Raw genomic sequence first — 18,959 nt, 5'->3', positions numbered from 1 at the left:
TCTTGATATCTGAATAATTTTTTTTCGTGTTTTCATTTCTTAGGTCCAGTTTGTTATTGTCACCATCCACATAAGCCAGTTCTTTTTCATGGAGGATTGCAAGTATCAGTTTCCAGTCTTTGCGTGCATCATAATGAGTTACAGTTGCATGTTTCTGCTGCTCTTTCTCCATTTTTGGTACCGTGCTTACACCAAAGGTCAGAGGTTGCCCAAAACTGTGAAAAATGGAACTTGCAAATACAAAGATAACTGAAGCCCAACATAAGTCTATGATTGAAACTGATAGATTGTCTTCCTTGACAATCAAGAGATATTTGCCTATGCAGTGCATTTTGTATATTTTTCAAAACTAAGAGCTTGTATTTTTATGATAAGTTATTGGGATGTCTGATATTTGAGAGCCCAAAGCTTCCAGATAACAGTCTTCTGATAATTAGAGCCTACAGCAGCCAGAAGTTGTTTTTTTTTTTTTTTAGCTGCTTTTAAAGCTAATCCAAAGGTTTTGTTTAACACATTTTGTTGCAGTGCAAAAAGATATGAAGCAATACAGTACTCTTCAAGGAAGTCCAGTAAAGATGAAAAATATCATTAGATATTTTGAGCACAGACAGAGATCCATGTGTTACAATAGATTCCTTCTGCCGGGTCTGGAAAGTCTGGAAACCAACCATAGGCCCTAGCTTTGTCATTTATTGGCTGTACTCAGAAGATGCTATGTTTGCTCTAGAGTTAACTCCCATTTTAGCAAGCTAGCACAGGTGAAAATTGAGTGAGTTTTTGATAACTTGTCATTCAAAATCATTATTGATAATTTTCAATGGATCTTTTGAGTAGCCATCACCAGTTTTGCTGATAAGAGTTCCTCACAACCCATTTGTTGTACAAACTGTTTCAGAGTAACCATACTTTGGGTTAGTACGCTAATGCACTTGACACAAGTTTCATTCAGCTGATTATTTTCAAAACAAGGTGATTTGTTTTAATGGGTTAATGAACACTTTGCTATTACTGTTTTACAATTAACTTTGTAGATCTCTGGAAAGAGGTGAATTTGTCAATGAAAAAAGTACTGTGTGGTTCAGTGGGAAAAACCTGTTGTCTGTTATAGTATCACATCACTGTCTTACATTGTCATGGTTTAAATTATTATCTTGGTTAAATATATAGGTTAGATACTTAAATGTTCATATCATGAGCATACTACAGGTACTACCCTTAAATTATAAATAATATTACCCATTGTACACAGTTTCCAGATATGGTTTAGAGTGGCTGTGAAGCAACTAGAGGCAAATTGTGGCACAGAGAATATCCAGGGGAAAATTGATTATGTAAGCAAGGGCTGTTCTACTTTGAGAGAGAGACAGACAGACTATATAATAGTTATAGATTATATAATTAATGTTATAGATACACTGACCAATAAAGTATTTTCTGGAATTATGAATTAATTAACAACCTGGATTTCTGTTTCCAGACCTATAAACCATGTAATGAAAGACTGAAATTCATTTGGCATAGGCTTTGTTTCTTTAAAATTGCTACTTTCTAAAATTCTGTTATTTTTACATTTTCCTGTTAGAGAATCAAAACTACTAGTCAGTAGAGTTTTGTCCAAGAAATAACAATATTTGGACATTTGTGAATTTTTCCCTATTTTTTTCTTCTTTTATTTATAGTCAATTTTGAAGGACTGTTTATGTTTGTAGGACTTTAAACAACTAGTACTTAAAGCCCCAGTGAATGTTGAACACACAGAGATACTTATTGTACAACAATGCCTAAGTTTTACTCAATACCATGGCCTTTTATGTTTACACTTACCAGATTCATAAGGTTATTTGCCTTTAAGTGATCTCTTGTGATTTTACTTGATTACTGTATGAGAAGGTAAAGGTTGATAAATGGGAGTAATTATATATATAACATTTATTATTTTTTTTTTCTGAAGCAGAGTTTTACTCTTGTTGACCAGGCTAGAGTGCAATGGCGCGATCTTGGCTCACTGCAACCTCGCCTCTCTGGTTCAAGTGATTCTCCTGCCTCAGCCTCCCAAGTAGCTGGGATTACAGGCGCCTGCCACCACGCCCAGCTGATTTTTGTATTTTTAGTAGATACAGGGTTGGACAGGCTGGTCTCGAACTCCTGACCTCAGGTGATCCTCCCACCTCGCGCTCCCAAAGTGCTGGGATTACAGGGGTGAGCCACTGCGCCCGGCCATAATTTTATATTTTTAGAAAAAAAAGAATAAAGGACAAAAAAGCACAGCTAAATGAAACTACTGCTCTAATTTATTCCACTGGAAAGGTCTCAGGACTCCTTAACTGTTTTCCAGGTTTGGCTCTTCATATCTAACCTGTGCTAAAATGAGAAGGTATGCTAGGTGCTGTTATAAATCACACCATTTCCAAAGACCCCAAGTAGTATAGAGACCAAAATGAGGCAAAAATAAAAGAGATGAAACAGGAGAGTTTATTTCTTGCATACTTTCCGACCTTCATCATACAACCTCTCCTAACCTCCCCGTAGTCTTTAAAATGTTTAACTTGCCTATGAGCTAACATGTAATAAAGCACGTACTCAATTATATGAATAGAAGTGGAGAGCCAGAATGCTACAAAAGAAATCACGGCTGCTAGAAGTATCCTCCATAGAAACATCAACATGATTGTGGATCAAAATGATTTTCACTGGATATAGAATTTGTATGGGCCATATTTATTAAAAGAGTTCTGTTTGGTCACATAGAGTTCTTTTGGGATTTCATCCCACTTTTCAGGACTTAATTTGTTTGGGTTTGCTTACCTAACCAGCAACAACAACAAAATAAGCAGTTCCAAAATCTAGTTTATTACATAAATCTCTATGAATCCTTGAGGGCCTATATCTATATTATAAATAAATACAAATATAGATTTTTAAATATCTATGGGACTTTGCCATTTACAGCCTTAATTATAAAATTATGAGATTATATTCTCTCCATTACCCTTTATTTCTGTTAACTTTTTAAAGACTGGAACATTCTGTGGATGTTGTCAAAGTTTGAGTTTGTTTTTCCGTGTACTATAATAAATTTGTGATATCGCATGTATATGTGTGTGTATTTTTCATTTTGGAATCTAGCTGCATGTGTTTGCATGGGTTGGTGGCTTTTAATTTGAATACTCACCAATCAAAGTTATTTTACATACTTCTTGTACACGTGCTGTGTTCATCTTTGGGATACAGAGATACCCGGGACATAATTGGGATCTCCTGGAGCTTACCAACTGGCAGATGAAATTATGTGACAGGGCAGTAGATGACAGGTGCCAGATGAGTGACAGTTCTGCCACTTAGCAGACAGGGAAGACTCTATGAAGGAATTTGAATTTGAGTTATGTGTTTTGGTTGTACAGAATTTCAAAATTGGTGGTATGTTAGTAGGCAAGGTTTTTTAAGTGGAAAGAATTAACAAAAAAGAATAATTTTGCCATCCTGCTGGCTCTAATAAATGGGATCACTGGTTGCTAAAACAATTAGATGAAAGGTTGATGGGGATGGCTTGTGCTGATACGACTGAACCCATTGATCAATCTTAATGTCATTCAGAGTGGGACAACCAGATATTTTGTCTCTTAATACACTATAATACTCTGAGGTTTTCATGGCAAAAAGTTTTTTGAACTTGAATCTAATCAATCCTCTTTTTATAAACTACTAGTTACAGGAAATACAATATATAGAGGAAGAGTTAAAAGACGCCAAGAGGATACAATCAGCCAAGTCCAAAATGTAGGAAATTCCATAGAACAAATGACCTGGTTTCTTTAATAAATAAATGACATTTTAAAAAAAAGAAAAGCAGAGAAGGCAACTTTTGTAGATAAAAGACTTAAGATATACTAACCAAATGTCATTTGAATCCTGATTTGAACAAACCAAATCATAAAAGGATATTCTTATAACAATCAGATATAACTGAACAAGAACTAAATTTTAAAAGAAATGATTAATATTGGATATTATTACTGTATTGCAGATGTATATTTTTAAAGTCCTTACCTGTGAGATACATACACTGAAGTACATATATGTAAAATGATAGGTTGTCTGATTTCACTTTAACATACTCTAGTAAAAAGAAAGGAGGTGTTCATAATTGTTAAAGTTGGCTAATGGGTTCACTTAATAGGAGTTTATTTTACTCTTCTGTCTACTTTTGTGTATGTTTGAAATTATCCAGTTTTTAAAAAGCAATGTATGTATTATAATATTTTGAATAGATGTTATTTAAGTTAGGAACCAAAATGACAGAATTGACATGATTTTCACTGGTAGTTAGTCAGTATTTAGGGTGCTCACTGCATCTAAGTGTCATGAGAAACTTTAAAATGTACTAGACGTGGTCCCTGCCCTTAAAATGTTTACAGTTTAAAAAGACAGGCCTATATCAAATTTTAATAAAAACAAAGGTGGCATACCTGTTGACAAGTGAAAAGTGTATTACAGATTTGCAATATATATTTTCCTAATGTTAAGTAGTTACCTTTGATGAAACAAAAAATAATGTTCATCAGGACCCACTGAAGATGTTTGATGGAGGAGTAGCAATATCAGCCTGGTTAGGAGAGCCTCTGGAAAAGAATCCCTTCCATGGAGCCCAAGGCTCCCCGTCACCAGCATTTTCCAGTATTTCCCTCTTGTAGGAGGTAATTGGGTGTAACAGACTGTAGTTATTGTCTGTCATTCCAAAGCATCATGCCATGTAGCTAAGTACTCTGGGGAGGGGCAGGGATACAGAGAAAATCTGCATATACCATATACCACCAGGGAAGAAGATGTCTTTGTATGCCTCCTTGGGTACCAAATACAATAGAGTCTAGGTCTGTTTCCTTCTACTTTCCCAGGAGTCCTACACAACAACTTTCACTTACATGTCAATGGTCAAAACTGCCTCATGGCCATCTCTAGCTGCAAGGGAAGCTGTGAACTAATTTTCTAGATGGGTACATTGTCCTCTTCAACGAAATTAGATTCTGTTAGAAGGTAAGAGATGAAGTTTGAGTAAGCACCTGATGTAACCTCACCCACTGACAATCCACCATCATGATGGGCCATTATTTTGCACAGAAGTACATATAATTTTTCAAGTGTCTAAATGGAAAAGTGATTGAACACACTTATTTAGGGCCAGCACTGTGCCTGGCATCAGCAAATGATTAAATCATTACTTTTGGATGAATATATATACACATAAGTTACACATAATGTATTATATATAATAGATTCATTCAAAATGATATACTAATATAATTTAAAATATAGTCTATATATTATAATTCAGTGTATATATTTAACATATATTTTTCCATCAGTATACTATTTGTATAGCCTTTATTATCTTTATATAAATAGTATTGTTGTTTCTCAAGCTGTTACAGTTTATCTATTATTGACTAACAAATCACCCCTAAATGTGATGACTTACAGCTACATCAAAGCTACATCTCTCACTACTTTGAAGGATCAATGATTTGAGAAGCTGAGTGGTTATTGTTTGGGGTCCCTAGTGCAACTGCAGTCAGACTGTGGCTTAACCAGGAACCAGGGGGTTGAGGCAGTGGGGGATGACTGGAGATCTCTGTGTAGTCTCAAGTCCTCTCCGTGTAATCTTTCCCCTTGGGCTACTTTGAGCTTCCTCAGAGCATGGCAGTCTCAGGGGAGTCGGACCGAAGGCTTCAGCAGTAAGCATTCCAGTGAACAAAATGAAAGCAGTATTGCCTTTTATAACATAGCCATAGAAGTCAGGGAATGTCACTTCCCCTGTACAAAAGCCCACCCGTTTTCAAGAGGAGAGGACACAGACCATGTCCCTCAACGGGAGGAATGTAAAAGTTACCTCATAAGGGCCGGGTGCGGTGGCTCAAGCCTGTAATCCCAGCACTTTGGGAGGCCGAGACAGGCGGATCACGAGGTCAGGAGATCGAAACCATCCTGGCTAACACGGTGAAACCCCGTCTCTATTAAGAAATACAAAAAACTAGCCGGGCGAGGTGGCGGGCGCCTGTAGTCCCAGCTACTCGGGAGGCTGAGGCCGGAGAATGGCGTGAACCCGGGAGGCGGAGCTTGCAGTGAGCTGAGATCCGGCCACTGCACTCCAGCCTGGGCGACAGAGCGAGACTCCGTCTCAAAAAAAAAAAAAAAAAGTTACCTCATAAGAACATGTAGGATGGGAGAAATACTGTACTTGGAAAATACAGTCTGCCACACAAAGTATTACCTAAAATGTATAGGAATACTTATTTTTCTCTTTAGAAGAGTTAAAGCCTATCTTTAATTCACACAGTTCTGGTTTGTATTGACTAGTTCTGTAGATGAAAGTAAGTGCTGTTTTATTTTTTCACTAAGAAAATGGCCCCTTGCACAGAGAAATAGACTCAGATTTGAGTGTGGAGTTGAAGGTAGGTCCCTTGATTAAATGAGAGCAAGGGTTATAGTTCTCTTTGTTTCAAGCAGCATAAGGTACATAATGATTGGGGAGGGGGTGGGGATGGAAATCCCTCTAGATGTTTCTAGCAGATACAACCACAATATAACAGGCCACACAACATGTCTTTTATACCAGGCTGCCCCAGAGAGAGGGCCACAGGGCTCTTCCTGGTGCTGGCTGGGCATGTTCATACCTTTTATTGACAGCCGGTATCAGGTCAGGCTGTACATGTGCCTATAACTCAACAAAGTTACAAACTATAACACTCTTCAAATCTAAATATGAACATTTTTGCCTATATTCAAACTACAGCATTGTGAAAACATTGCTGCACCTTGTTTGTATTCTAGGACCTACAGGATTCAGTGAGTGTGGGATGCACTCAGGTTACTAAAGGGAGAAAGCTTGGCCTGAGGTAGTATCTCTAAGTGCCCAGGCCACACCAAAGGACACTCTGTACATAGTCCTTACAACTTAAATAAGAATGATATAAGCATCTGAGTATTTGAATGTGGAGATGTAAACTCAGAGCTACTGTGTTCTTTTTTCTTTTTTTCTTTTTTTTTTTTAAGAGATGGGTCTTGCTCTGTTGCCCCAGCTGGAGCACAGTGGCACCTTCATAGCTCACAGTAGCCTTACACTACTGGGTTCAAGCAATCTTCCTGCCTCAGCTTCCTGAGTGGCAACATGCCTGGATAATTTTTTTTATCTTTTGTAGAGACGAGGTCTTGTCATGTAGCCCTGGCTGGTCTGGAACTCCTAGCAGCAAACGACTCTCCCACTTCAGCCTCTCAAAGCACTGGGATTACAGACAGGAGCCCCCTTGCCTAACCTTCCATCTTAAAAGTTGCACAAATTCTGGTCAGTGTGTCTTTTGCCCATTAGGGGTTATCTCGCCCATGAATTTATGCCTTTCCTTTTATTCTTGTGGCCACCCTCCTTGTTCAGACCCGAATAATTTTTCCTAGTTTATCATATTATCCTAGATTATAATATAGTCTAGATTATATTATAATAATATTTGCCTAGATTATAATATTATTATATTATCTCTGTATAAAAGCCTTTCATCCTACTAGATGCTGTCATGGTGAGGAAGCATGGTACACTGGTTGGGAGCACAGCCTGCCTGGTGAAATCCTGACTCTGTTTTTTAATCGCTCTATAACCTGGACAGCTTCTCTGTCTCTTAGTGTCCCAACTGAAAATGGAGACAATACTTCTTTATCCAGTTATTGAGGGATATTAGATGAGTTAAAACAGGGAAAACTTTTAGAGCAGTGCTTTCCTTCCAGTTACTCAGGCTAAAAACCTCAGAGTCATCCTCAGGTCCTTTCTCTCTCACTCAACGTCAAATCCAACAAGAAATCCTGCTGGCTTCCTCTCAAAGTATAACCAGAATCTGACCAACCCTGGGCCCTTATCATGTCATGCCTGGATTCCTGGAATAGCTTCCTGTCTGACTCTCTGCTTCTGCCTTTACTTCCCTAAAACTTCTTGTCCAAATAGCAACCAAAGTCATCTCTTGAAATATACATCAGACCATGTAACTCTTTTCTTCCGAACCCTCCAAAGGTTTCTGGTTTTACTGAGCATAAAAACCGTGTCATTGCTTCTCTGTTCTCACCGCGTACAAACCCCCACTTTGCTCCCTCTGCTCCAGCCACACTGGCCTCCTTGCTGGTCGCTGGACCATTGTAAGTGCATTTCCATCTTAGGGTTCTTCATTTATTTTTCTCTGCCTACAGGACTATTTCCAAAATAACTGCTTGGCTAAACCCTTCAATTCCCTCCTTTGTTCAAATCTCACTTTTTCAGTACTGCAGCCTGCACCCTGATCTTTCTTTTTTCTATACAGCACTTATTACCTTCTAACATGCTATACAATGCATTTAGTTACTATTAATATTGTTTATTAACTGTCTTCCTCATGGGAAAGTAATCTCTTCAAGGGTAGATGATTTTGTCTATTTTGTTCACTGCAAGTGCCTAGAACAATGACTGGCATGTTACAGGAGTTCAATAACTGTTGTTGAATGAATGAATGAATGAAGCACTGAATAAGCATGTGCTATTGTTACAAGTTTTCTTCCTTTGCTCACTCTAGTGGTTTAGGCAATCATCCAACAATTTGTTAAACTCCTACTGTATGCCAACCACTGTGCTAGAATATAAAAAAACAAGTCAAATAATACCAATCCCCACAGAGATTTTCATTTGGCTAGAGGGCAACAAACATGTAAACAAGTCAAGTCAGATATTCTGCTGTTAAATGAATAGTTTTTGTTTGTTTGCTTGCTTGTCTGTTTGTTTGTTTTGAGATGGAGTATCTCTCTGTCGTCCAGGATGGAGTACAGAGGCGTGATCTCAGCTCACTGCAACCTCCGCCTTCCGGGTACAAGCAATTCTCCTGCCTTAGCCTCCTGAGTAGCTGGGATTGTAGACACCTGCCATCACACCTGGCTAATTTTTGTATTTTTAGTAGAGACAATAAAAACTGGACCCCTTCCTTACACCACATACAATGGATTAAAGACTTAAATGTATAACCCCAAACTATAAAAACCCTGAAGGACAACCTAGGTAATACCATTCTGGACATGGGAACAAGCAAAGATTTCGTGACAAAGATGCCAAACGCAATTGCAACAAAAGCAAAAATTGACAAATGGATATAATTAAACTAAAGAGCTTCTGCACAGCAAAAGAAACTATCAAGAGCATAAGTAGACAGTTTATAGAATGAAAGAAAATTTTTGGAAACTATGCATCTAACAAAGGTCTGATATCCAGCATCTACAAGGAACTTAAACAAATGTAAAAGAAAAAAAAAATATTAAAAAGTGGGCAAAGGACATGAACAGTTTTCAGAAGAAGACATATATGCGCCCAGTAAGCACATGAAAAAAAACTCAACATCACTGATCATTAGAGAAATACAAATCAAAATCACAATGAGATTTCATGTCACACCAGTCAGAATGACTATTATTAAAAAGTCAAAAAATAAAACAGATGCTGGCAAGGTTGCAGAGAAAAAGAACGCTTATACACTGTTGGTGGGAGTGTAAATTAGTTCAACCACTGTAGAAAGCAATGTGGTGATTCCTCAAAGAGCTTAAAACAGAACTACCATTTGATCCAGCCATCCCATTACAGGGCATATATCCAAAGAAATATAAATCATTCTATCATAAAGACACATGCACACATATGTTCACTCCAGCACTATTCACAATAGTAAAGACATGGAATCAACCTAAATGCCCACCAATGGTAGACTGCATAAGGAAAATGTGGTACAGATACACCATGGAATACATGCAGCCATAACAAGGAACAAGGTCATGCCCTTTGCAGGAAACTGGATGGGGCTGGAGGCTATTATCCTTAGCAAACTAACACAGGAACAGAAAACCAAATAACACATGTTCTCACTTATAAGTGGAAGCTAAATGATGAGAACGCATGGACATATAGAGGGAACAACAGACACTGGGATCTGAGGGTGAAGGCTGGGAGGAGGGAGAGGATCAGGAAAAATAATGAGAGTCTAGGCTTAATACCTGAGTGATGAAACAATGTATGCAACACACCCCCGCGGCACAGGTTTACCTATATAACAAACCTGCACATGTACCCCTGAATTTAAAATATAAATAAGTAAATACCAAGAAGCAGCTTCTCCTCTCCTTCTGGAATCTCTGCCTGGTTCAGCCCACCTGCCTCCTCTCCTGCCTCCACCATGTCCATCAGGATGACCCAGAGGTCCTACAAGGTGTCCACCTTGTGGGCCCGGTGCCCGCATCAGCTCCTGGAGCCTCTCCCAAGTGGGCAGCAGCAGCTTCCAGGGTGGCCTGGGCAGAGGCCATAGTGGTGCCAGTGGCATGGAAGGCATCACCACCATCATGGTCAAGCAGAGCCTGCTGAGCCCCCTTACCTGGAGAGGGACTCCAACATCCAGGAGTCCGCACCCAGGAGAAGGACCAGGTCAAGACCCTCAACAACAAGTTTGCCTCCTTCATAGACAAGGTACAGAGAACAAGATACTGGAGACCAAGTGGAGCCTCCTGCGGCAGCAGAAGAAGGCTGGGAGCAACATGGACAACATGTTCGAGAGCTACATCAACAACTTTAGGTGGCAGCTGGAGGCTGGGCCAGGAGAAGATGAAGCTGAGGAGATCAACTTCCTCAGGCAGCTGTATGAAGAGGAGATCCGGGAGCTGCAGTCCCAGATCTCAGACACGTCTGTGGTGCTGTCCACGGACAACAGCCGCTCCCTGGACATGGACAGCGTCATCGCTGAGGTCAAGGCACAGTACGAGGAGATCGGCAACCGCAGCTGGGCTGAGGCTGAGAGCATGTACCAGATCAAGTATGAGGAGCTCCAGATGCTGGCTGGGAAGCAGGGGGATGACCTGCAGTGAACGAAGACTGAGATCTCCCAGATGAACTGGAACATAAGCTGGCTTCAGGCTGAGACTGAGCGCCTCGAAGGCCAGCGGGCTTCCCTGGAGGCCGCCATCACAGATGCCGAGCAGCCTGGGGAGCTGGCCCTTAAGGATGCCAACGCCAAGCTGTCTGAGCTGGAGGCCGCCCTGCAGCGGACCAAGCAGGACATGGCACGGCAGCTGCGTGAGTACCAGGAGCTGATGAACGTCAAGCTGGCCCTGGACATCGAGATCGCCACCTACAGGAAGCTGCTGGAGGGCGATGAGAGCCGGCTGGCGTCTGGGATTCAAAACATGCGTATCCATACGAAGACCACCAGCGGCTATGCAGGTGGTCTGAGCTCGACCTATGGCGGCCTCACAAGCCCCGGCCTCAGCTAAGGCCTGGGCTCCAGCGCCTTCGGCTGCACCAGCTCCATCAGGGCCATGATTGTGAAGAAGATCGACACCGGCGACGGGAAGCTGGTGTCCGAGTCCTCTGACGTCCTGCCCAAGTGAGCAGCTGAGGCGGCAGCCCCTCCCAGCCTGCCCCTCCTGCGGCTGCCCTGGAGCACGCAAGGGCGACCGCTGTGCAGAGGAGAACAGAGAATGGGAGACCCACCCACCTGAGGCTCAGCCCTAGCCCTCAGCCCACCCCCAGGGGAGTTTACTGCCTGAGGATCCCCCTTGCCCGTGCCTCCAGCTACAAAACAATTCAATTGCTTTTTCTGGGGGGAGGGGAGGGGGTCCAAAATAAAACCTCGGCTAGCTCTGCGGAAAGAGAAAGAAAGAAGAAAGAAAGGAAGAAAAGAAGGAAGGGAAGAAGGGAAGGGAAGGAGAAGGGAAGGGAAAGGGAAGGAGAAGGGAGGAGAAGGGAGGGGAAGGGAAAGGGAAGGGAAGGGGAAGGGAGGAGAAGGGAGGGGAAGGGAAAGCGAAGGGAGAAGGAAGAAGTTTTTAGCCTGTACAATGTAGGGATAGAAAGGAGAAATAGTTCTATCTGGGCTGTGGGTAGGACTTAAGCAGAGACTTGAAAGGGGAGGTAATAACAGCTGCCTCATGAACAATAAGGGGATGTTTGTTAGACAGAAAATGAGGGAGAAGAGTGTGCCCAACAGGTAATTGCAGATGAGAAAAGGAAAGAAACACCCTGGCCTGAGCTTGAGGAAAATGTGAAAGGCGAGCCCAGTGTTTTGGCTTCAAGAGTGCAGGACCAGGAGAAGTATTGATTGGGATGGGAGGGGCGGGGTGAATGGTGAGTTGTTTGTGGTCAGAGAAGATGATTGATGTTATTTGTTTTCCCGAATGTTTTAAGATTTGTTTTGTAGTATATCTATGGCCTATTCTTGAGAACAATCCATGTGATGAAGAAAAGAATGTGTATTTTGCAGCTGTTGGATGAAATGTTCTGTAAATATCTATTAGGTCCCTTTGTTCTATAGGGCAGATTAAGTCCAACATTTCTTCATTATCTTTTGTTTGGAAGATCTGTCCAATCCTGAAAGTGGGGTGTTGAAGTCTCCAGCTAATATTGTGTTGGGGTCTATCTCTTTCTTTAGCTCTCATAATATTTGCTTCATACATCTGGGTGCTCCAGTGTTGAGTGCACATATATTTACAATTGTGATATCCTTTTGCTGAATTGACCCCTTTATCATTCTATAATGACTTTCCTTGTATCTTCTTATAGATTCTGTCTTGAAATCTATTTTGTCTGATATAAGTATAGCTACTCCTGCCCTTTTTTGGTTTCCCTTTGCATGGATTATCTTTTCTCATCACTTTATTTTCAGTCTATGTGTGTCATTACAGACAAAATGTATTTCTTGTGGGCAACAGATCATTGGATATTTTTTTTTTTATTTATTCAGCCACCCTATGTCTTTTAATTGGAACGTTTACTCCATTTACATTCAATGTTATTACTGATAAGTAAGGACTTTCTTCTGTCATTTTGTTATTTGTTTTCTAATTGTTTTGTAGTCTTCTCTTCCTTCCTGACTTCCTATTAGTGAATGTTATTTTTTGTGGTGGTATGTCTTAATTTATTTTTATTTTTTATTTTTTTTGCATCTGTTGTATATTTTTAGATTTGAGGCTATCATGTGGCTTGCAAATACTATCTTATAATCCTTGTGGGTTTTTTTGTTTTTTTTTTTTTTTTGAGACAAAGTCTTGCCCTTCTCCCACAGGCTGGAGTACAATGGAGCGATCTTGGCTCACTGCAACCTCTGCTTCCTGGATTCAAGCGATTCTCCTGCCTCAGCCTCCCGAGTAGCTGGGATTACAGGTGCCTGCCACCACAGCCAGCTAATTTTTGTTGTTTTTTGTTTGTTTGTTTGTTTGTTTGAGACAAAGTCTCACTCCGTCGCCCAGGATGGAGTGCAGTAGCGCAACCTCTGCTGCCTGGGTTCAAGTGATTCTCCTGCCTCAGCCTCCAGAGTACCTGGGATTATAGGCACCTGTCACCGCATCTGGCTAATTTTTGTAGTTTTAGTAGAGACAGGGTTTCACCATATTGGCCAGGCTGGTCTTGGACTCCTGACCTCATGATCCACCTGCCTCAGCCTCCCAAAGTGCTGGGATTACAGGCAGGAACCACTTCACCCGGCCTTACTTTTTGTATTTTTAATAGAGACGGGGTTTCATCATGTTGGCCAGGATGGTCTCGAACTCCTGACCTAAGGTGATCCACCTGCCTCGGCCTCCCAAAGTGCTGGGATCACAGGCGTGAGCCACCGCACCCAGCCATAACCCATTATTTTAAACCAATGATAGCGCTGATTGCATAAGCAAACAAAGTAACAAGCAAAAAGAAAACTAATAAAAACTCTACACTTCACTTCATTTCCCCACTTTTTAATGTTTTGTTGTTTCCATTTATATCTTATTATACTGTGTATATCTTAAAAAGTTATTGTAATTATTTTTAATTGGTTCATCTTTTCATCTTTCTATTTAAGATATGAGTACTTTACATATCACAATTACAGCATTATAATATTCTGTGTTTTTCTGTGTAGTTACTAAGTGAGTTTCGTGCCTTCAGGTGTCTTATTGTTGCTCATTAACATCCTTTTCTTGAAGACTGATAAACTCCCTTTAGCATTTATTGTAGGACAGGTCTGGTATTGGTGAAATCGCGTGGCTTTTGTTTTTCTAGGAAAGTCTTTGAATCTCCTTCATGCGTGAAGGATATTTTTGCTGGATATACTATTCTAGGATAAAAGATTTTTTTCCCCTTCAGACCTTTAAATATGTCATGCCACTCTCTCCTGGCCTGTAAGATTTCTCCTGAGGAGTTTGCTACCAGACATTTTGGAGCTCCATTGTATGTTATTTGTTTATTCTCTTTTGTTGCTTTTGGGTCCTTTCTTTATCCTTGACCTTTGGGAATTTGATTATTAAATGCCTTGAGGTAGTCTTCTTTGGGTTAAATATTTTTGTACTTGAATATTAATACCTTTCTCTAGGTTTGGGAAGTTCTCTGTTGTTATTCCTTTGACTAAATTTTCTACTCCTCTCTCTCTCTACCTCCTCTTTAAGGCCAATAACTCTTAAATTTGTCCTGTTGAGGCTATTGTGTATATCTTGTAGGTATGCTTTATTCATTTCTATTCTTTTTTCTTCTGTCTTCTGTGAATGTGTTTTTCAAACAGCTTGTTGTCAAGGTCAGTAAATCTTTTTTCTGCTTGATCAGTTCTGCTATTAAGAGACTCTGATGCATTCTTCAGTGTGTCAATTATATTTTTCAACTCCAGTATTTCTGCCTGATTCTTTTAAATGATTTCTATCTCTTTGTTAGATTTATCTGATAGGATTATGAATTCCTTTTGTGCGCCTTGAATTTCTTTGAGTTTCCTCAAAGAGCTATTTTGAATTATCTGTCTAAAGGTCACATGTCTCTATCTCTCCAGGATTGGTCTCCAGTGTATTATTCAGTTTATTTGGTGAGGGGGTGTTTTCCTGGATGGTTTTGATGTTTGTGGATGTTTGTCAGTGTCTGAGCATTGAAGAGTTCAGTATTTCTTGTAGTCTTCACAGACTGGGTTTGTTTGTACTCATCCTTTTTGGGAAGGCTTTCCAAGTATTTGAAAGGACTTGGGTGTTGTGATCTAAGTTTTTGGCCACTGCATCTGTGGTTCTTGCAGACTCATAGAGGTACTACCTTGGTGACCTTGGATAAAACCTGGAAGAATTTTCTGAATTACCAAGCAGAGACTCTTGTTCTCTTCTCTTACTTTCTCCCAAACAAATGGAGTCTCTTTCTCTGTGCTGAGCTGCGTGTAGCTGGGAAAGGGGTGACACATGGACCCCTGTGGCCACCATGACTGGGACTGCACTGGGCCATACCTGAAAGCAATACAGCCCTAGGTCTTGCACAAGGCCCACTGTGACTACTACCTGGCTACTACCTATGTTTGCTCAAGCCTCTAGGGCTCTACAGTCAGAAGGGGTGAAGCCATCCAGGCTTGTGTCCTTCCCTTCAGGGCAGCCAGTTCCCCTGGGTCCCAAGCAGGTCCAGAGATGCTGTCTAAAAGCCAGGGCCTAGAGTCAGAAACCTTTGAACTCAACCTACTGCTCTATTCTACTATGGCTAAGCTGGTACCAAAACCACAAGACAAAGTCCTTCCCACTCTTCCCTCCCCTTTCCATAAGCAGAGGTATCTCTCCCTGTGCCCCTACCACCACAGATCCACAGGGAGTACTGCCAGGGTGCCAGCAATGTTCACTTAAGGCCCAAGGACTCTTCAGTTAGCTTGTGGTGAATGCTGCCAGGCCTGGGACTCATCCTTCAGGGCAATGACCTCCTCTCTGGCCCAGGGTAGGTCCAGAAATGCTGTACAAGAGCCAAGGCCTGGCGTCAGGGGCCCCACAGGCCTGCTTGGTGCTCTACCCCAGGGTGGCCAAGCTAGTATCTAAGCTGCAAGACAAAGTCCCCTTTAGTTTTCCATCTCCTTTTCTTAATCAGAAGGAGTTTCTCCCCATGACCATCACAGCTGGGAATATGATGGGTCACACATGACGCTAACACATGTGAGTCTCGTCCAAGACCCATGGAGTGTACTACCTGGTTACTCTGCTGATTATTCAGGGCCCAGCCTTCCATCAGCAGGTCATGAATCCTGCCAGGACTCGGTTTTTTCCTTCAAGGCAGCAGTTTCTCTTCTGGCCCAGGGTGTGTCTAGACATGTCATCTGGAAGCTAAGGCCTGGAATAGGGGCTTCTCAACTCTGCCTGGTGCCCTATTGTAATACAGCTGAGCTGGTATCCAATTTGCAAGACAAAATCATCTTTAAGAGTGGTAAGCTACAGTGCCTGGGTTTGTGAGAGGGGTGGTGCAAGCTCTTCCTTAACTGCCCTGGCTTGTGTCTTACTAGGTTGCATGCCCTCCAAGTCCATTGGCTCTGAGCTCACCTAGCACAGCACTCAGACTTGCCTGGGAGTTGCAATCCTTGTGGCCTAGACTTCAAGTTTATTTAGTTCCCTAGAGCACTTTAACCTGCAGTGGCGAGGCTTGCTGAAACTCATGTTCTGACTGTTGGCATGGGTGGTTCCCCTCTAGCTAGGGCTGGTCCAAATGCGCCTGCTGTGGACATTGGCTGAGTTCTGCCTAATGTTGACAGCACTGAGTTCCAATGCAAAGTTTCACAGTCACTGTGTTCTCCCTCCCTAAAGTGCACAGATTATCTGCACCACATGGCTGCTGCTGGGGAATGGTGGAGGGGTGGTGTTGGTGATTCAAGACTGTCTTTTCTACCCTCTTCAGCACCAGCACTGTGACCATTCATCTGAGTTTTGGTTCTTATGAAGGTGCTTTTTTGTGTAGACAGTTGTTAAATTTGGTGTTCCTGTTGGGAGGACGATGACTTCTGTTTAGCTATCTTGCTCTGACTCCCCAGGATATGTTTTTATGGCTGAAAAGAGCTAGGTAGCAAACATGGGCACTCACTTATAATTAAAGACAATATGAGCTAATATGGAAAAAGAACTTAGCTGTATAGATAAATAACTTTTACTGTGATACATGAAATAAGAAAGTGGAACAGAGTATTATCATGGTTTAAAAGTAGATAAATAGGTGGGATTCTTCACTATCATGAGAGCTACATTTCAATCTTTTCCCTGTAGTTAGTTGATGATTAAATAACATATCAATCCTTCACAGTCTCTCTTTTTATTGTTTTACAATTAACAAACTGTTTTTAAAATAAGGCAGAAACGTGTGGTTTAGGTGTTTAAAGACAGTAGAGGGTAGAGACGAGGTCTTGCTGTACTGCCAAGGCTGGTCTTGAACTCTTGACCTCACAAGATCTCCTGCCTCAGCCTCCTGGAGCATTACAGGCGTGAACTACTCTGCCTGGCCTAGAATTTCCTCTGTGTGTATGTGTGTGTGGTGTGTGTGTGTGTGTGTGTGTGTGTGTGTTTTAAGGCCAAACAGTACTGTATATAAATACTACTTTTTTTTTTTTTTGAGATGGAGTCTCACTCTGTCACCCAGGCTGGAGTACAGTGGCATGATCTCGGCTCACTGCAACCTCCACCTCCTGGGTTCAAGCAATTCTCCTGCCTCAGCCTCCTGAGTAGCTGGGACTACAGGTGCTTGACACTGTGCCTGGCTAATTTTTTTATTTTTAGTAGAGATGGGGTTTCACCATGTTGGCCAGCCTGGTCTCGAACTCCTGACCTCAGTTGATCCACCCACCTCAGCCTCCCAGAGTTCTGGGATTACACACGGGAGCCACCGCACCTGGCCGTAAATACTACATTTTAAAATCCATTCAACATTAGGGATTGTGGCAGATAGGTGGCAGGACTAGATGGTAACTTTGACTTGGATGGACAGAACAACATGTGGAGGAACCACACGATCCGAAAAATTCACATAGTGAATTCACATAGTGAATTTTTGCTCCAGAATGACTACAGGAATAAATCAGGAAACCCAAGAGGACCCACAGACCCTCTGAAGGAAGTGGATTGTTCCTGCAGGACCCAGGATACACCCCAAATACTGTTCTGGTATCCACGACTGAGGGACCCACTGACGGTTCACATCACAGGACTCTGTGCAGACAATCCAGTACCAGCCCAGAGCCTGGTAGACTTGTTGAATGGCTGGATCCAGAAGAGAGATAAAAATCACTACACCTTGGCTCTCAGGAAGCACATCCATAGGAAAAGGAGGAGAGTACTACATTAAGGGAATAGTGGGGCAAAAGAATCTGAACAACAGCCTTCATCCCTAGACCTTTCCTCTGACAGAGCCTACCCAAATGAGAAGGAACCAGAAAGCCAACTCCGGTAATATGACAAAACAAGATTCTTTAGTACCCCCAAAAATCACACTAGTTCATCGGCAATGGATCCAAACCAGGAAGAAATCAAATCCCTGATTTACCTGAAAAAAAAATTCAGGAGGTTAGTCTTTAAGCTAATCAGGGAGTCACCAGACAAAGGTGAAGCCCAATGTAAGGAAATTTTTAAAATGATATGAGAAGTGAGGGAGAAATATTCAATGAAATAGATAGCACAAAGAAAACAATAAAAACTTCAGGAAACATTGGACACAGAGAAATGCAAAATGCTCTGGAGTGTCTCAGCAACAGAAGCAAACAAATAGTAGAAAGAAATTCAGAACTCGAAGACAAGGTCTTCAAATTAACTCAATCCAACAAAGACAGAGAAAAAAGAATAAGAAAATATGAACAAATCCTCCAAGAAGTCTGGGATTATGTTAAACAACTGATCCTAAGAATAAGCAACATTCCTGAGAAAGAAGAGAAATCTAAAATCTTGGAAAACATATTTGGGGGAATAATCGAGGAAAACTTACCCAGCCTTGCTAGAGACCTAGACATCCAAATACAAGAAGCACAAAGAATGCCTGGGAAATTCATCACAAAAAGATCACTGCCTAGGCACATTGTTATCAGGTTGTCTAAAGTTAAGACAAAGGAGAGAATCTTAAGAATTGTGAGACAAAAGCACCAGGTAACCCATAAAGGAAAACCTATCAGATTAACAGCAGATTTCTCAGCAGAAATCCTACCAGC

At 41.4% G+C, this 18,959-nt stretch overlaps 1 protein-coding gene and 1 pseudogene across 8 annotated transcripts in view; both read left to right on the top strand.

Annotated features, from left to right (window-relative positions):
- The window catches only part of ELOVL7 (ELOVL fatty acid elongase 7), a 97,249-nt gene extending 94,159 nt beyond the window's left edge, over nt 1–3,090 (top strand). For all 8 annotated transcript variants that reach the window (XM_045393739.2, XM_065546295.1, XM_065546293.1 and 5 more), the window contains one exon: nt 44–3,090. In XM_045393739.2, the coding sequence (XP_045249674.1) occupies nt 44–253 (210 nt within the window). In that variant the 3' untranslated portion in view covers nt 254–3,090. The remainder of the gene's footprint in view (nt 1–43) is intronic.
- A 5,286-nt stretch (nt 3,091–8,376) lies between these two features.
- Nucleotides 8,377–11,727, top strand: LOC141407001 (keratin, type II cytoskeletal 8 pseudogene; annotated as a pseudogene).
- The last annotated feature ends 7,232 nt before the right edge of the window (nt 11,728–18,959 follow it).

The sequence above is a fragment of the Macaca fascicularis genome, chromosome 6 (assembly GCF_037993035.2).
Source record: "Macaca fascicularis isolate 582-1 chromosome 6, T2T-MFA8v1.1".
NCBI lineage: Eukaryota > Metazoa > Chordata > Mammalia > Primates > Cercopithecidae > Macaca > Macaca fascicularis.
This window is presented reverse-complemented; position numbering and strand designations above follow the sequence as displayed.